Source organism: Hylobates moloch, unplaced genomic scaffold (genome assembly GCF_009828535.3).
Source record: "Hylobates moloch isolate HMO894 unplaced genomic scaffold, HMol_V3 SCAFFOLD_9, whole genome shotgun sequence".
NCBI classification, from domain to species: domain Eukaryota; kingdom Metazoa; phylum Chordata; class Mammalia; order Primates; family Hylobatidae; genus Hylobates; species Hylobates moloch.
In genome coordinates this window covers 112,961,329-112,979,626 of record NW_026652284.1, presented here as the reverse complement: position 1 = coordinate 112,979,626, position 18,298 = coordinate 112,961,329, and the positions used below count along the sequence as shown (strand labels likewise).

Here is an 18,298-nt window from a genome sequence, read left to right as displayed (position 1 = left end):
GAATTTTATTTAAACTTTAGACCCTTTAGTACCTGAAAATGAATGTTTAGCTGAGATTATGCTGTTCTTAAAAGTGACTGTAGAGCTGTGGGATCTGCTCATGGATGAGAAGAGAGTTCTGAGAGAGCGGGTTTGAAGGCAATGGTTGAAGAGAAAGTTTTTTTGATCATACAGTAATGAGCTCACTCTGTTTCATCAAGCAGTTACACACATTTATATGCATTTTGCCTTGGAGACTTATGTTATTTAGCTCATATCTCTGATAAATTTCTCAAGTACTGTTATTTTTATGTTTTTATAATTATTATTTTAGATTGCAAAAGGCCAGATTGAACCAATTAGTCACTTTCCAGGAAAAATATAATTTAGATGGTTAAATGAGAATGGAACCAATTATTTCAGTGGCAATTATCTAGAATATTGTAGAATATTATAGATACCCTTAATAGATTATTCTTTCAATATCATAAAGAACTGTAGCTGTATAGCAAAGCAATTTATTTATTTTCAGTGATTTGCATTATTTTGCTTATTAAAATATTTAGTTGCATTGTATCTGTAAAGAATCTAAGCAGAATTTTACTCTATATTCTACTGATGCTACTTAAATTTCATGTTCTAGTATTTTCAGTTCATCCCTTTGAAAAGAATCTTTCACAATATTTTCAAAATAAAGAAAATATATTTGAAAAGATGCTTTCAAAATGAAGAAAATATCTTTAGTTTGAAGAGCAACTAAAGGAGCCTTTCTTGTCACCTCATTCATTAACAAAATCCAACATGTATTGAGTACCTACTATTTGCTGTATTTGGTATTAAAGGCTTCATGTAATTTTTTCATTTAATGTCATCTAATAAAGTGTCTATTCTAGGGAGAGGTGAGGGGAGAGAGACTATACCTAATGTTTATTGCTTGAATTATGTCATTTTCTTGCCACAAGAATAGAATCTCCTGAAAGTAGCATCATGGTTTGTGTAGGCCAGGGTTGTATCTGTGGTGCCTGGCACAACAGAAGATGCTCAATAAGTGTATTTTGGGTCCATGTTGAACAAATGTTGAATATCTCATATAATACCCATTTGATGACATACAGAGATGTTGTTTAATTCTCTGACAGTCCACAAAACATGAGTAAAAGGGAAGAGAGAACTGTTACTATATAAAGCTACATAATCAGAAGTTATCTATGAAAAATAAACTAGACACAGGCCATACTATAAAAAGTGCCGGCCGGGTGCGGTGGCTCATGCCTGTAATCCCAGCGCTTTGGGAGGCCGAGGCGGGTGGATCACGAGGTCAGGAGATCGAGACCATCCTGGCTAACACGGTGAAACCTCATCTCTACTAAAAATACAAAAAATTAGCCGAGTGTGGTGGCGGGCGCCTGTAGTCTCAGCTACTTGGGAGGCTGAGGCAGGAGAATGGCATGAACCCGGGAGGCGGAGCTTGCAGTTAGCAGAGACCCCTGGCCACTGCACTCCAGCCTGGGTGACAGAGGGAGACTCCGTCTCAAAAAGAAAAGAAAAGAAAAAAGTGCCATAGGTCCCACAAGCGAATTTTGGAGATAAGAGAATCATTTAAAAACCTGGAAATAATGTGATCCAATTTTCCTGCTAGAAAAGTCCCTCTGGGAGTAGTGTGGAGAGTGGACTTGACAGGTACAAGATTAGAAGTGGGGTGATTGCTTGTCTGATCATCAGAATCTCCTGCAAAATATTACAAAACACAGATTCCCAGGCTTCAGATCTACTACTTCAGATCTACTTCAGATCTACTGAATAGGCTTTCTGATGAGAACCCAGGAATCTGTACTTTTTATAAAGCTCCCCAGGTGATTCTTAGCAGTCAGTTCTGTGAACCCTGGAATCTGATTACTGCAGTATTCCTGATGATAGAAGATGAAGGCCTGCCCTGTTCAACCTTTCAATGTAATGAGTGCTAACAGCCTTGGGTTGATCTCACTACATATCCAGGCCAGGGTAACCAGGCCTGGTTAGACTGTCTTTCAGAGTCACTTTGTCATTCAAAGGTGAGAAGATAACGTAAGAAAAGTGTATAGATATTAAAGGGCCAGCATTAAGGATGAAGCTCATGAATCCATTATTGTTCTTAAGTGCTCTATTTGTTTTTCCTAGTTCCTCTTTAGAGAGCAAAGCCCACCTACAGGCACCAGACATAGAGGAACACAACACAAAGAAATTAGACAACAGTGAAGATGACTTGGAATTCTGGAATAAGCCCTGTTTGTTTACTCCTGAATCAAGATTGGAAACTCTTAGACACATGGAAAAACAACGGAAAAATCAGGAAAAATTAAGGTATTTCATTCTTTCCTAGGAGAGGGAAGCAGTAGCCACTTATCAACTATATTTTCATGATTGCCCATTTTTTGACCCATTATTTGTGTTAAACCTTTAGCACTCATATATAGATTTTGTTTTTTCTAAGTATAGCTCTTTGTTGAATTGTATTGGCTAACATTCATTAATATCAAAGTACCTTCTTTAGAACATCATGAATTATGACATTTTAGGTAGAGGTTTGTTTGTATATCTTTAGCTTTTTACCACTTTTAATATGCCTAATAATAGTGTATTAGGTTACACTAATACATTAGTATTTCTAGCCTAGAAAAAGGTCATTTTGTGGAATGAATGGGCTCCTTTTTGAGTCTGTTCTATTAATTTGCAAAGTGAAGAATTGGAAACTAGTTTCGTTAGACATTTTATTTTCCTAATACAATGTTCTTGGGCATTTAACAGTATGATTTCACTTTTGAATTGTTTACATATAATTTGATGATTTGTTAGAAGCTAGGATTTTTATGCTATTATCTTCAGAGTAGCTTTTTCAAAAATAGATTTTGTGTCATTCCATTTCATGTCATTGCTTAAGTCTAGTATGTAAAATATATAACTTATGGGAATACTTATTATTCATGAGCTTGAGAATGTGATAAATTAGCCCTGAAATATAGTAATCTACATGGCAATGACTCAAGTGAAACAAAACACAATATCTCTCCTTGTGATTAACAACTAAAAGCAAGAAACTAGAAGTAAAAAAGATTTGAAATCTCAGCTGCTTTCATAAAGTTTTAGGGAGGTATAACAATCAAAAATCAAATTTTATCTAAAATACTCGTTTGTAAAACGTGGGTGATTTGCACATTAAGGGACCACACGGTCCTTTGGCAAGGGCATTGAATAAGATTATGCATGTCTTGACTCCACTATTACCCTCTGTGTGATGTTGGCAAGTACCTAACTTCTCCTCATCTGTTTCTTCATCTGCTAAACAGGGATTATCATACCTGTCTTACCTACCCCACTGTACTGTTAAGAAAATCAGATGAGCCCATACATGTGAAAGTGCTTTGCAGACTCAAGAGCCCTTTGAAATGGAAGTTCTACATGTTTATAGAATGTGAAATATTTCTTACATATATACCCATACACACATATGTTATATTCATATCTCTGTGGGTATGTATAAATAATATCTAATATGTTATGAATTGAGCCTGGAATAAGGAGAAATTTTTTTTACTCCCTGATACCTATCTGAGTCACTATCTTTTGGACACCTTAGATTTCCCAATCCAGTGAGTCCATGAGATGTTTGCCTCTGATTGTGTTGCCATTTTTATTAACTCGGTGTAAGCAGGGACAAAAGAAATCTTTTGTTCCTAACTCTGATCTGCTTTACACTGAGTAGGGTGAAGCCAAGGGCTTGTGGATGCCCCTTAATTGTCCTGGGTCATTGAAATATTAACTCCATTGGATCTGGAGGCCCAGTTTAAAATGCAGAAGAGTGTGAATGATTTTTTCCAAAATAAAGTTAACTGACACAAAATCTGTATTAAAAGCATAATAGAAATTTAAGGCAAAGAATTGCCAACAGTTCCATCATCTAAACAAATTTGTTCATCTGATCTAGATACTGTCCATATTTGCCTATTTAAGGTTCTATATACTTTCAGTAATCTTTTAAATAGAATTTACATACTGCATTTTAATTCCCTATTACTCCATTAATCTTCTATTATTTGCTTCCTTTATTTACCTCCTATCCAACCCTTCAATGTAATGAGTGTTAACAGGCTTGGGTTGATCTCACTATATAATTTTTTTTTTGCCCTTTGTAATTATATAAATTATCTCTGCAAATGTAGGATTTGGGGTCTTTTTGTAAAACAAAAATGGATTTATATTTTATATATTTTTTCTCACTAAATACATCATCAACACTTTTCTAAATCAATAGGTAATGAGCAAACACATTTTTTAGTAGCTGCAAAATATTTTGTAGTATGAATGAAGCACAGTTGATCCAACCATTTCTCCATTGATGGACATTAACAACAGTTCCAGGGGTTTGCCACTATAAATAATGCTGTGAGAAATACCCTTTTATATAGATTCTTCTGTGCTGGTATTTTTATTTCTATTGAATAGATTCTACTTGGTATGTTAAATGTTGTATTTTAGCTAAAGCAGAAGCTCTGTACACAAATGGAGAGTTGACAGTTATCTGGGTAAATCATGTATAAAATAGACTTATTTAAATATTAATAGACAGTCATGAAAAGGAGTTTTCTTCCCTCATTCAAATTATCTGGCAAATTGTCTTGGTCATTTTTTTGCTGTACAGATACAGATACAACCATATAAAAAATCTGGCTTAATTGTCAGTTCCCAGCATAGAATTAAAGGAATGGACTTAAGAATGATGAATTGTTGATGTGTTCGTAAAAGTCCAATTAATTTTTTTAAAACTGTTTCACAAAAATGTATCAATTGCTTTTATATTCTCTTTGCTTATTTTTTCTTTCCATGCTGCCTGTTGTTCTCATCCACCACCAATCTTAAGTGAAAAAAAGAAGAAAGTGAAACCACCCAGGACTTTGATCGCTGGAGATGGGAAAGCCCTAAATGTGAATGAGCCCAAGTATGTGAGGCCAAATAGAGAGTTAAAGACCCAAAAGTGTCAATCAATGGTGTTGGTCAATCATTGTTTCAATTCCAGGTTTGCTCTGCAAAGAATATTTCTGACTGCTCTTAACAAGTTTGATGAGTCTAAAAATAATGTCATTTGGTGCATATTTAAAGGCAAAACATCTATTATGTTTTCAAATGCATAATTTTCTTGGCATCTAGAAAATGATCTTGACATATGGAGATCTTAGTTATTTATGTACCCCATGAAACTTTGGACCATATACAGTTTTATGCCTGAAAATTGCCACCACATTATTGTTGTATTTATGAATTTTTAAAACTCTGCCATGAGCAAGCTGGTTGAGAATACTGATGTACCTTCTATACATCTACTTTATACTCTGGAGCACATCTACAAAGCATTTGAGAGCTAGGGAAGGAAATCAATATAGTACCCTCAATGAATTTAATGAGAGGACAGATACTCAAACTGGAAATCTTCAAGTATAATAACATCTGATGTACTCTCTTTGTCTATCATAAAATTTGAAATTAGAAAGCAGGACAGAAAAGCCTTTTGTAGCCAAAATACAGACCAGAGAGCCTACAGACTAAATCTCGTTCACTTCATTTTATTACGCAAACCTATTTTCTGTCATCATTTCATTTGCTCTGTCATGACCATGATGAAGGCACAATCTTGAATTATTCCTGGGCATCATTTATCTTCACAGCAATCACAGGTGGTTGACAGTATTTCTTTTTTACATGCCCAGAACCTGGGCCTGAGAGAGGTGGAGTGACTTGCCCAAGGTCACACAGCTAATAGGTGGTGTTTCTGAGTTGCTCATGCTAACCTAGTTCTAGTGACTTCCATGATAAACTTTGTAGTTCCTTCCCCTTACCCACATTCAGCAGACAGGAATGCAAGACAGAACACTAGGCTAGGCCCTGGGGATAGAGCAGTGACTGTAACAGGTTTCTTTCTGACCTCATGGAGTTCAGAAATCGAGTTTAGGCGGTCTCTCTTTAGCCTACAACAGAACTCAAGGGAGACTCCCGGAACTCCATGTGTGTCTGGTAAGACCACCACTCTTCCCACACACTGCAGCCTCACCTGCCCCTAAAACCAGTTCTACTGAGATTGAGTCTATGAAGAACTGATTACCCACCACCTCCTCACTAGCACTGCCTCCCGACATGTGATCATCCCGTTCCTCCCCTCCCAGGTCATGCACCACTGGCCAGAATCTTATACCCAAATGGCGCTGATCCACTTCAACTCATTCTCACCCCTTTTGGACCCCTGTGCCCTCTGGAGCTTGAGCTTGGACAGCAAAGCCTGAAGCTTCCACCGTTTCTCCTTTTTCACTAACTTTAGTGGAGGGTTCACTTCTGTGGTTGACCACTGTTCTTCCTCACCACACACACCACGGGAACAGTTACAGCCCATCGCCATTTTCAGGCCATCTTTCCCCCTTTCTCTGTTGAAGCACAAGCCATCTAGATATAGCACCCCTGCTCCTTCTTCCTGCAGTCATCTACATCACCCTGATCAGCCCTCAACCCCAAGCCCTCTCAGTTCATTGAAGATGTTTCACCCACACCCATGTCTCTCTCTGTCTCTCCTGTCATTATCAGTCTTGGTGATGACTTTATCAAACATGTAGGTGATCCACCAGAAGCCCTGGCCTCTCTGTTCCCCAACCGGCTCAGTTCTCCAGCTCAGCTCAGCCACACGATTTCATTTTCATTCCTAGATTTGCCACCATCGATATCTCTTCCACCTCAGAAACTTCACCTCGAGTGTCTCACTAGACACCATTTCTTATGTTCCTGGGGGAACTCCCTTCACTCCAACAACCACGTGCCCCCATGAAGACCATAAGATAATTCACTCTCCTATTTTTCTTACTGTCCCCTAACCCCTCATCTTTTCTTGCTGTGCTTTAGTTTTATGGTTCATCACAGAAATCAGTCCTTGGGCCAGGTCCAGTGGCTCACGCCTATAATCCCAGCACTTTGGGAGGCCGAGGCAGGCAGATCACTTGAGGTCAGGAGTTCAAGACCAGGCTGGCCAACATGGTGAAACCCCATCTCTACTGAAAATACAAAAATTAGCCGGGAGTGGTGGCACACACCTGTAATCCAAGCTACTCAGAAGGCTGAGGCACGAGAATCGCTTGAACCCGGGAGGCAGAGGTTGCAGTGAGCTGAGATCATGACACTGCACTCCCGCCTGGGCGGCAGAGTAAGACCCTGTCTCAAGAAAAAAGGAAAAGAAAAATGAAATCAGTCCTTGTCATTTGTCCTCAGCTCTCTTGTTTTTTTCTCTTTCCATCATCCTCACCTCACAAAACCCCAACCTATTTAAAATCCAGCACACTACCCACTCTTGGGCTGGTCCTCCTGTGTGGCTGGAGGAGACCATTCACCTCCACTTGCTGGTCTTACCTTAAATTCATAACCACAGATCTCAGATGGACTCTGGCAATCTTCCTGTATTTTCTTGGGCCATCCATTCTCCTACTGTCCTACAAGCTGCTCTCCTACCTTCTCTCTCCTTACTTCCAACATCATCTGACACTTCCACAGTCTTAACTGAGGACGTCGTTTCCTATTTCATTGAGAAAAAAAGCAATCAGGAGATTTCTTTTCCTCCCAACATCCAATTTACCAGTGTATCTGGACCGGTCCCATGTACTCCCCTCTCTCCTGCTGCTGATGGTGAACTTCCCATCCAAAATCAGTCTGTGTAAGCACCCTGACTCAATCCCCTCTGCCTATCAAGGACTTAGTTGCTCAGTTATCCTTGGTCTTCTGCACTAGTTCTCTCCACTCTGCTAGATCAATCTCACCCACGTGCAAACAAATTCTAAAAATCTCTGTCTTAAACAAAATTAAAGCAACAACCTCCCTTCCCCTGGTTTTCCTTCTAGCCACAGCTCTTTTTCTCTGCCCCCATTTAATGGAATTGTCTGCACTTGGTCTCCAGTTTCTAACTTCACATTCCTTCTTGAAACCACTTCTGTGCATTGCATCATCCTGAAATTTCCTTAGCCATGTTATTTCCACATTCAGTGTTCAATTCTTAGTCTTTGTCTTACTGGACATAGCAGATTTGGATCAAATTGTTCAGTACCATCCTTCTTAAAGCAATTTCTTCCCTTTGCTTCTGATTTTTCTTCTATCTTACTGACTGCTCATCTTCCTAAGCTTTGACAGATCCTTTTGGTTTTGTTTTTTGGGTGCCCTATAGCAAACTCCTCAGCTGTCTTCCCTTTTCACATTCGCTCTTCATGGCTCTCACCAAATCCCATGGCTGTAAACACTCTCTTTACATTGCTCTCAACTCTATCCAACCTCTTCTCTGAGCTCAAGACTTGTCTATTCAGTTATGTTGTTAAGAATATATAGTTCCTCTTCAAAGGGTTTCGGTTCCTGGTTCTTTGTTCTATTCTAAAAGGTAATGGTACCCATTCATCTATCAGCCCTCCCTATCTCTGCTGTGCCCAAACACTCCAAGATATATCATACCTTTCCTTCCCGTGAAATGCCCACCCTTGCCTCCTTTGATGATGTCAACAGTAGCCAATCAGAATTAGCCTAGACTGTGCGGTCTAACCCCAGCCCGCAGTGGGAGTACATAGGAATAGGGTTTGTGTTAGGGATAAAAAACTCCTGCTCTCCTTTGTTTTGCTCGCTCTCCCTTGCCTCTGCCTTGCATGCAGCAAGTGCCCTTCTATAGAAGTATATTGCCTTGCTGAGAAAACTTTTGCCTGAGTGCTGGTTTCACTTTGTGGCATTGAAAATTTGTTTCTAACAATTAGCTGTTTGACATCACTGGGTGGATGTAAGAGAGTCATTGCACACTTATTTCGGCTAAAAGATAACCCCTGATTTCCAGCCTCACTAACACTCTCCAGCATCGTGTGCTTGTGTCCCTGTGTCCTCCATCTCAGTAACACACATTCACCCCTTGGCTAAGACCAGAAACCTTGGATTCTCCCTTAATTCTTCTCTCTCTCATTTTATCAATGATTTCTATGAACCCTTCCTTCGATATTATCAGAATCCAGCCACGTCTCATTGACCCCACCACCACCACTAGCTGACACTAACTCTTGCTTGGACAGTTGCAATTGCTTATTAAGTAGTCTCCATGGTTCATCATGGAACATTCTGTTCTACTCAGCTAAATAAAGAAGAAAAAAGGGAAGAAAGTATACATGCTCCTTTTCTTAAGGGACATTCTTAGAAAGTGCCATACAATGACTGTCCCTCACATGACCTCACCTACCTGCAAGGGAAACCAGAGAATGCAACCTTTATTGTACATAGCCACGCACCTAGGTAAACCATGGTTCCTGTCACTAGGAATAAAGGGGAAGCAGATAGCAATAGCAATCTCTGCCGTAGGAAACTTCTCTGAAATTACTTTACAAATAATAAGCAATCGAGGCAGAGCAGGAGCACATAAAAAGGCTCCTGAGATGAGGTTCTACAAATGCATGGGTCATTTGAGACACTGAAGAAGTCCCACAGGCCTGGACTATTGAAAGCAATGAGACAGTGCCTGCCACAAGCAGAAATGGGGCTAACAGCCAAATCTATCATTAACTTCACATTTTCCTAAACAGTGTCGCTTATGTTCTTTAATATTGTTGAGTTGTATATTTTGTGGAGTAATAGAATAAGTGAAATGTTCAAAAGAAAATTGACCAGGCAATTCTGATAGTATGTTGTTCAGTGTGGAAGCTAGACCTAGGACTCAGCCTCAGGGTACAGTTGAAAGATGGTGGAGCTTTGAAATCCTGCCTAGCCAGGCTCGTGCAGACAAAGTGTAAAGGCATTTATTATAATTCAGCTATGCAAACCTCTTTGAACCGCTGTTTCTTCATCTATAAAACAGAGGTAATAGATAATGAGCAGTGTCTCAGCCTTTTTCAGGGCAATGGAAAGGTCAGCGATGAAAGGAGAAGAAAAAAGATAGCAAGAAAAAAGAAGGAAGACAGGACTCTTTAAAACTTAAGGAATAGAATGCAGGATAAAGGGGAGGCAAAAGCAACCTTTAATTCTCATAAGTAATTCCAATGTTTTAGTTTGCTTCTGGCAAACTCATATGAAATGGAAAAGAAAACTTTAGCCACCAGATGTCTCTATCTCTGCACCAAAGCTAATTTTTTGCATGTAATTTACCTTAAGATTCCCACATTTACACCCTGTAAACACAAATAATTTATTAATATGTTGTACGTTTTGCTGAAATTTTAAAATTACCATTGACATTTGATTGTCCAACCACTAAAATAAGTTGTCATTGGATATTATTATAGAATTATTATCTAATTTGCTTCTGAATTTGTGATGGGATTATCTATACAGTATCCTAAAGACATCTCTTTTTTTTTCCCCAAATGTGTTATTCTTAGAATTGACTTCTCTTTGAAAGATAATGAAAAGCAGATCATCCTGGACCTTGCTGTCTATAGGTAAAGACATTTTCTACATATTTATTTCATGACATTTCTGTCTGTTTTCATTCTCAGTAGTAATTTTTTAGTTCTGAAAAAATTGAAATGGAATTGACTTAGACCTATAGTTAAATGAAGCTTATTTGTTAAGACAGAGAAATTACTATAATTCTTAAAAGCATGAAAATGAAAGGAAAGGTAAATAAAGCCACAATGTCATGGATATGAACTCCGGAATATCTAAGGCAGAGTTTAAATAATTCTCAGACCTATGCTGTTTTCTGATGCTGATACTGCAAGGACCCCACTCTGCTCTTTACTGGCACAGTCCTCTGTTTTTGTCTAAAATGCCTTCCTATAGTAGTAGGTATCAGGTGGTCGGCTCCCCTCCCTCAGTCCCATCTCAGAGGCCTGGGGGAACACCTAGCAGCCACTGTCACCAGTGGGCCCTTCTTCCCTGCTGCCCTCTCACATCCTGCCTGTTTTCTCACCCGTGGGTAGGAGTGGCACAGACCTCCTTCCTGCCCTCATCACCACACCCAAACTATTGTCCTTTTCTCCTCCCTAAAACTCCATGGCTTTGACACTCAAACCTTCAGCCTGTATCACCTTCTTCTCTTCTTTGTGGAAGCATCTAAAGGCAGCAGGTCACTCTGCCTCATTCCCTGAAGATTTTAGGCCCTGGTTCACTGTGCTGATACATCCTTCTGATGACCTCAGTGTCCCCTGGCACCATCTCAGAGGCTGCTTGCCTGTGCTTCCCTCTGCCTGTATCGCCCTTGGTGTCCTTGTGGCTTGCTGCCTCGTGTCCTTCAGGCCTCGGCTCAGATGTCACCTCATTAGAGGGGCCTCTCTGCCCCACCATCTGACATAAAGCAGTACCTACCCCTGCCTAGCACTTCCTTCCACTCTTTCTACTTTTTGACTTCCTGCTGACAAAGTGTAAATTTACTTGTATTCTTAAAAGTTTGTGGTCAGAACGGTGAAACCCCATCTCTACTAAAAATACAAAAAAAAAAATTAGCCGGGCGTGGTGGCGGGCACCTGTAGTCCCAGCTACTTGGAGAGGCTGAGGCAGGAGAATGGCGTGAACCCAGGAGGCAGAGCTTGCAGTGAGCCGAGATTGAGCCACTGCACTCCAGCCTGGGCGACAGAGCGAGACTCCGTCTCAAAAAACAAAACAAAACAAAACAAAAACAAACAAACAAACAAACAAAAAAAAGTTTGTGGTCAGAGCAGGACCTGTTAGGTGCTCAATAAATACAAGAATGAATGAATGAATGAACAAATACTGATAATGGGAGTATCACATTGGCATGCATGAATGAATGGATGAATGTCTACATGTATGAATTATAATAAATGCCTTTCTCTTTTTAATGGCTTTTGATGTGCCCCATTTTATTTAATCTCTCAGTAACCCTGGAGGTAGGAGGGATTATTACCCAAGAGGGGGTAAATTTTCCAAGAGTGAGTCTTGTCAAAGTAAACAGGGACCGAAGGAGCCAGAACATCAACCCTCAGGACTTCAACCAACTTTGCTGTTTTGATTGTGGTAAAATACACATAACTTAAAATCGACCATTTCAACCATTTCAAAATGGACAAAACCGTGGCATTTAATAAATTCACAATATTGTACAACCATTACCATTGTCTAGTTCCAGAAAATGTTTATCACCCCAGAAGGAAACCCTATGGCCCTTAAGCAGTCACTGCCCGTTCTCTCTCTTCATGGCAACCACTAATCTGTTTTCTGTCTCTATAGATTTGCCTATTTAGGATATTTCATATTAATGGAATCATACAACATGTGGCCTTTCTGTCTGGCTTCTTTCGGTTACCATAATGTCTTCAAGCCTCATCCACGTTGTTGCACGTGTCAGAATTTCCTTCCTTTTTATGGCCAAATACTATTCCATTGCATAGATATACCACATTTTGTTTATCCGTTCACCAGATGGTGGGCGTTTGGGTTGTTTCCACCTTGGCTCTTGTGAACCAGGGCTACCCTTAGTGTGGTCCCTTCCTCTCCACACCGAGCTGTCTCAGATCATCTGTGTGCCTTTCTATAGAATTCCTGTCAATTCTTCTGCCTGCTTGCTGCCAGGTCATCTGCCTTTACAAAGATCCCAGCTCTTCTCCAGCTAGCTTCATATCCTCTGCTCCTCTAGCTTCCCAAGCTGCCGTTTCTACTGTGTTTCAGACAAATCACTGTTTCATCCTTGTAAGTCCTTTCCATTTTTAGGCCCTATGTCTGGTGTTTAATGAATGTATAACCCTTTCTTTTTCAGCTCTGTTGGCTGCTTCCTGTTCAGTCCTCAAATGGAAACATTCCTCATTCCCATGCTTGTGCATTTTAAGGGGTGGTAATATTTCTCCAGTCTATGTAGTAAAACTCTTTCATTCCCATGATTCTGTCTAAATGAATTATGCTATAATTCCTGGTTATCTTTATGGGCACATGGGTATATACTTGAAAGTTAAATTCATTCATTCACGCCTGCTTCCTGCCTTTATTCAACAAACATCTGTAGAATACCTACTATGTGCCAGGTATGGGGAGACTGTAACTGGCGTTTTCTAAATCCAGTCATGATCTCCTATCACTTAGAGCCCTGTGGGGGAGGGCGACAGACAATAAATAGACATCTGATGAGTTACAAAGGAAGAAGTCTGCTGTCAAGGAAAGGGACAGTGTTCAGGGATGGGAATAATGCTGTGTGGGGAGTGGTCAGGGAAGAGGGGAGATACGAGCAATAATTGAAAGATAAGTAGCTTGTTCTGCAAAGAACTGTCAGATTATTATTTCTGGCAGAGAAAGGCCATGTAGGTAAGGATAGATGAACATTTTTGGGGGCCCAAGCATGGAAAATACTACATAATTCATTACAGCATAGATATCACACGCGAAGCTGTAGAAAACCTCATCTCTATTATTATTATAAAAATCATTTTTAAATGGCATCTAATAATAGTTTATTAACACTAGCTATGTACTGGGCACTATACACGTTCCTTCCTAACAATCTTAGGGCTAGATGCTAGTAGTATCCCCATTTTACAGAAGAGGAAACTGAGGCCTAGAGAGGTTAAGGAATGTGGTCCCAGGTAATAAAGCAGGAAGGGGTGGAGCCAGTTCCCCACAAGCCTGTGTCACTCCAAACCTATGCCTGTAACCCTTGTATTAGCTTACCTGCCTTAACATTTGTAATTTTTAAAGCAGCTCTGCATTTTCTAATGTTCACAATTAGTATTTTGAAGTATGTTAAGATAATTATTTGGCTAAGCTTCTGATTTTAATGAGTGATATGAAATCTAAATCTTTAATTTGCTCATGAGTGGAGGAGAATAATTGCCACCTGATCTTGGGGTCACTGCCATAAACAGAAGGGTTTGTTTATTCAGCAGGATGTGCCTTTGAGGGGAGAAGCAAGCTTGTCTTCCAGGAGAGATAGTATCAGGGCAGCTGCACAACAGCTGCAGGGGATCCAGAGCCGCCAAGGAAGCAGGAGCTGGTGGTTGCAGGCCTCAAGCAGAGTAGAATCAGCATTCCTGGCTATTCAAGTCTGAGGGGCTTAAAATAAAATATTCATGAAAGAGCATGGCAAGCTGTTTTTTGCAAACCTCTGGTGTTTCAGACCTCAGATATTTTTGGGTTAGGGGCAATCAATGCCAAGTGTACTTGTGGGTCTAAAAATGAAATTGCTGATATATTGAATTTCCTTTGGGCTGGGGATTAATTTAAAACTAATTTTTTAAAGACCCATTTTGCATGGATATTTTAAACGTCCTTCATTTAAAATAGCCTTGTAAGTGTGAATTTGTATTTGCACTTATTCAAACTTGATATTTTTTAAATTATAAGATTTGGTGTGTTTAATTTTGAAGGTATATGGATACCTCTTTAATCGATGTTGATGTGCAACCAACTTACGTGCGAGTAATGATCAAAGGAAAGGTGAGTAGAACCCTGTAGACTATTACAATTTCAAAAGCTAAGCTTTGAACTAAGCTGTGGTGCCTCAAATTATTTTAAGTGTTATTAAAATAGAAAAAGGGCCCGGGTGCAGTGGCTCATGCCTGTAATCCCAGCACTTTGGGAGGCTAAGGAGGGCGGATCACCTGAGGTCAGGAGCTGGAGACTAGTCTGGCCAACATGGTGAAATCCTGTCTCTACTAAAACTACAAAATTAGCCAGGCATGGTGGCTCATGCCCGTAATCCCAGCTCCTCGGGAGACTGAAACAGGAGAATTGCTTGAACCTGGGAGGCAGAGGTTGCAGTGAGTCAAGATCACCCCATTGCACTCCAGCCTGGGCTACTGGAGCGAGACTCTGACTCAAAAATAAATAAATAAATAAATAAACAAACAAAAATAAAACAAAACAAAATAGAAAAAGGGAAACCAAACACAGTGCTATTTTTTAGCACACGGTTTTATATCATGGGAGTGGTATAAGGTGGGAATGGCTGCTGACCATATGTAGTTGGATATCATTAATATTTTAAACCTGTGTCTATTGTGTTACACTTTTTTCAAAACTAATAACATAATCATATGTGTGGGAGCCTATGCATGAAATTAAATAGCACACCCATTCTAAGTTGTCAATGATTTCATTCATAACAACTATAATTTTATTATTTCTAAAATACCATTTTTTGCTAATTTGGGCTAATATGGGCTTGAAGATTAGCTTAAAAATTTTTAAATGGAAATATGTTGATGGTTTTTTGACAAGGTTTTCTCTATAAATTACTTTTTAGTCATTCATGAACCCATGAGCACAAACAGTGGTTTGTGATTGATAACTGTTCTTTAGACTACTTGTTAAAATAGGTAAAATAGTTTGTGCATAGAAAGCATAGCTCATATAGGCCGGGCGCGGTGGCTCACGCTTGTAATCCCAGCACTGTGGGAGGCCGAGGCGGGTGGATCACGAGGTCAGGAGATCGAGACCACGGTGAAACCCCATCTCTACTAAAAAAAATACAAAAAAATTAGCCGGGCGTGGTGGCGGGCGCCTGTAGTCCCAGCTACTCGGAGAGGCTGAGGCAGGAGAATGGCGTGAACCTGGGAGGCGGAGCTTGCAGTGAGCCGAGATTGCGTCACTGCACTCCAGCCTGGGCGACAGAGCGAGACTCCGTCTCAAAAAAAAAAAAAAAAAAAAAGAAAGCATAGCTCATATAAATATTTTTAATAAGCTTAAGCACATTTCTTAATTGAATGGTGTATCTTGCATTTGTAATGAAAATGCCCCTTGCAGTAACCCTCTCATGTAACGTCCTTGCTCTCAGTGATACTTTCTACTTATTTTCAGCCATTTCAGCTTGTCCTTCCTGCAGAAGTGAAACCCGATAGTAGTTCTGCTAAAAGATCTCAGACAACGGGTCATTTGGTCATCTGCATGCCCAAGGTAGGTCATGTCATTTGGGTCAATTTCAAGTCTGGATATGAGGGTTCCTGAAGGAACTTGACCTGTCAGGACTAATGATGACTTCTGATTAAAGTACGTTTTAGTTGGGAGCACCAGGAAATCTCACAGCAGCTGAGGTAGGAGAACAAAGGTCTGTGAGAACAAAGAACTCAGACTGGGATGCGTTTGGGGCCTAAGGTAGTTTATCCTTCCCTGAAAGAACTTAAGGAAATTAAACTTAGAAAAATTAATTTGTCCACAGAAAGAACTTGGATTCATCATTACAGGCCATATGAATGAGTTGGGATATTTCCTGCTGTAAGCTGCAGAAACCCAAAATAAAACTAGCTTTTATCATAAATAAATGGTTCATTTCTTGTATCAAGATAGGAGAAGGTGGAGAGTAGGGGGTCCATGAACATTGGGTCAGGATCTTTCTGATATGTCAACTCTGTCCTCAGACTGGTTTTCTTCCATAAGATGTGCACTAGCAGTGACTTGGGCAGCATACTTTCATGTTCCTATCTTGCATGAGATAAAAAGACAGAGGATCAGAGAAAGAAACACAGAGAATCTCTCCCATCACAATGAAACAGAAGTTCCTCTGAACTCATTAGGTCAGTTCAGCTGAAGAGCCCATGAAGTCTTGATTAGCATAATCCTGAACCATTAAAACCAATCTCTAGCCAAAAAGATGGTAGTACGATCAGCCTTCCATGGGTTCAGCATCCATGGATTCAACCAACTGGGGATCAGAAATATTCAGGAAAAGGAGTGTGTCTGTACTGAACATGTACAGGCTTTTTTTTTCTTGATTCCTGAGACAATACAGTATAATAACTACTTACATAATATTTACATTGTATTAGGTGTTGTAAGTAATCTGGAGGTGATTTAAAGTGTACAGATGTGTGTGGGTTATATACAAATACTATGCCATTTTTTATTGGAGACTTGAGCATCTGAAGATTTTGGTGTCCAAGGGATGTCCTGGAACCAGTTCCCCACAGACAACAAGGAGTATTTTGATTGGTTTCTATTAATCACACCTCATCCCATAAGCTAGGGGTAGGGTCAACTTTGCCCAAGTCATTTAGATTTCAAAGGGGAAGAGTAGATAAACCAGTCAAAATTGGGTTCTGCTGATGAGGAAAAAGAGTAGAATGAGGGAATGTCAGCTATGAAGAGTACAAACTTGATTAACCAAAAAGATTTCTGTAATAATTTGATAATTCTGCATTTCCTGTAGCCAATTTCCAACGGATTCATTATAGGTAATCAATTATGTATTTTTACTCGGAGGCAATAAAATAGCAAATACAATTTGTTGTCAAGTAATAAAATAACAAACACAACTGTAAGAATTGTATTGTTCTTGATGACTACAACAAATTAAAGAAATGCTTCTATAGTAACCAGAATATAGGGAAATCTAAGAGGTAAGTTAATTACCTAGTACTTTGATATAGACATTTATATAACACTATGGTTAGCAGCCTGTTGTTTTTGTGTCTGTGTGAAACTTCTAACTGGAAAGCCAAAGATTAAATAGAGACTCTGCTAATTCCTAAAGGGAAATCAAGACAGATGATTGGTGTATCTTTTGCAGGGTGCCAAGCAATTGATGAGAAAAGCTCTACCGTCACTGTTTATGAGTCTTAAACAACTGCAGCATTCTTTTCCCCTTTTCCTTTATGTTTTTCATCTGTCTAAATTTTTCACATCAAAAACACATGAAAATAATAAGAAATGGCTTATTGAGGAAAAAGCATTTTAGAAATGCTTCATTGGAGATGAAATAATTTATATATGTATGGACTAGGAATAGTTCTATTCTCCTCACTAATAAATTATGAATAATATTTTCCCTTGAGGGATATATTTTTTAAGATTTTCGACTACTATGTTAAAGTCATATTGATGTATAAGTTCATCGTTTTCTATCATTATTCCTTTTAAAAGGTAGATAGTAAAAACAAACTTTGGGGAATAATTTCTTGCTGAAAATTTGTCATCTTTTTCATCCATAAGTAGTTCTTTGCAAGGACTGTGTTGTTTGAGGTATGAACCTCAAACAACAGCAGATCTTAAAAACCACCAAAAGTTAAAAAAATTCTAATTTCATTTATACTTAATATTAAAAATGTATATTTCTGAAAATTAACATCTTTCTGATTATTATCGATCGAAACATTTTAAGTACCAAAGTTTAATCCATGGAACTATTCTATATTAGTCTGGACTTATGAACTTACTGTGGAATTGTGTGAGTCTGACCTGCGTTATAATTACTGAGGGAAATTCTTGGAGTTATGAAACATACGGTAAGAATCAACATTTCTCCATCATCAGACAAGTTGATGAAGAAACTGTGATATGTGTGCGTGTGTGTGTGTGACCATTTAATATGATAAAATATCATTCAGCCCTAAAGAGAGTGAGATTTTGCCATTTGCCACGACGT

General features: G+C 39.2%; 1 protein-coding gene across 4 annotated transcripts in view; it reads left to right on the top strand.

Annotated features, from left to right (window-relative positions):
• DNAAF11 (dynein axonemal assembly factor 11) overlaps positions 1-18,298 on the top strand; it is a 103,382-nt gene that overhangs the window by 47,363 nt on the left and 37,721 nt on the right. For 2 of the 4 annotated variants that reach the window (XM_058444416.1, XM_058444417.1), the window contains exons 6-10: positions 2,137-2,319; positions 4,874-4,951; positions 10,374-10,433; positions 14,307-14,376; positions 15,739-15,838. In XM_058444416.1, coding sequence (XP_058300399.1) covers positions 2,137-2,319; positions 4,874-4,951; positions 10,374-10,433; positions 14,307-14,376; positions 15,739-15,838 — 491 coding nt within the window. The remainder of the gene's footprint in view (positions 1-2,136; positions 2,320-4,873; positions 4,952-10,373; positions 10,434-14,306; positions 14,377-15,738; positions 15,839-18,298) is intronic. The other 2 variants (XM_058444419.1, XM_058444418.1) reach the window with 1 other exon arrangement.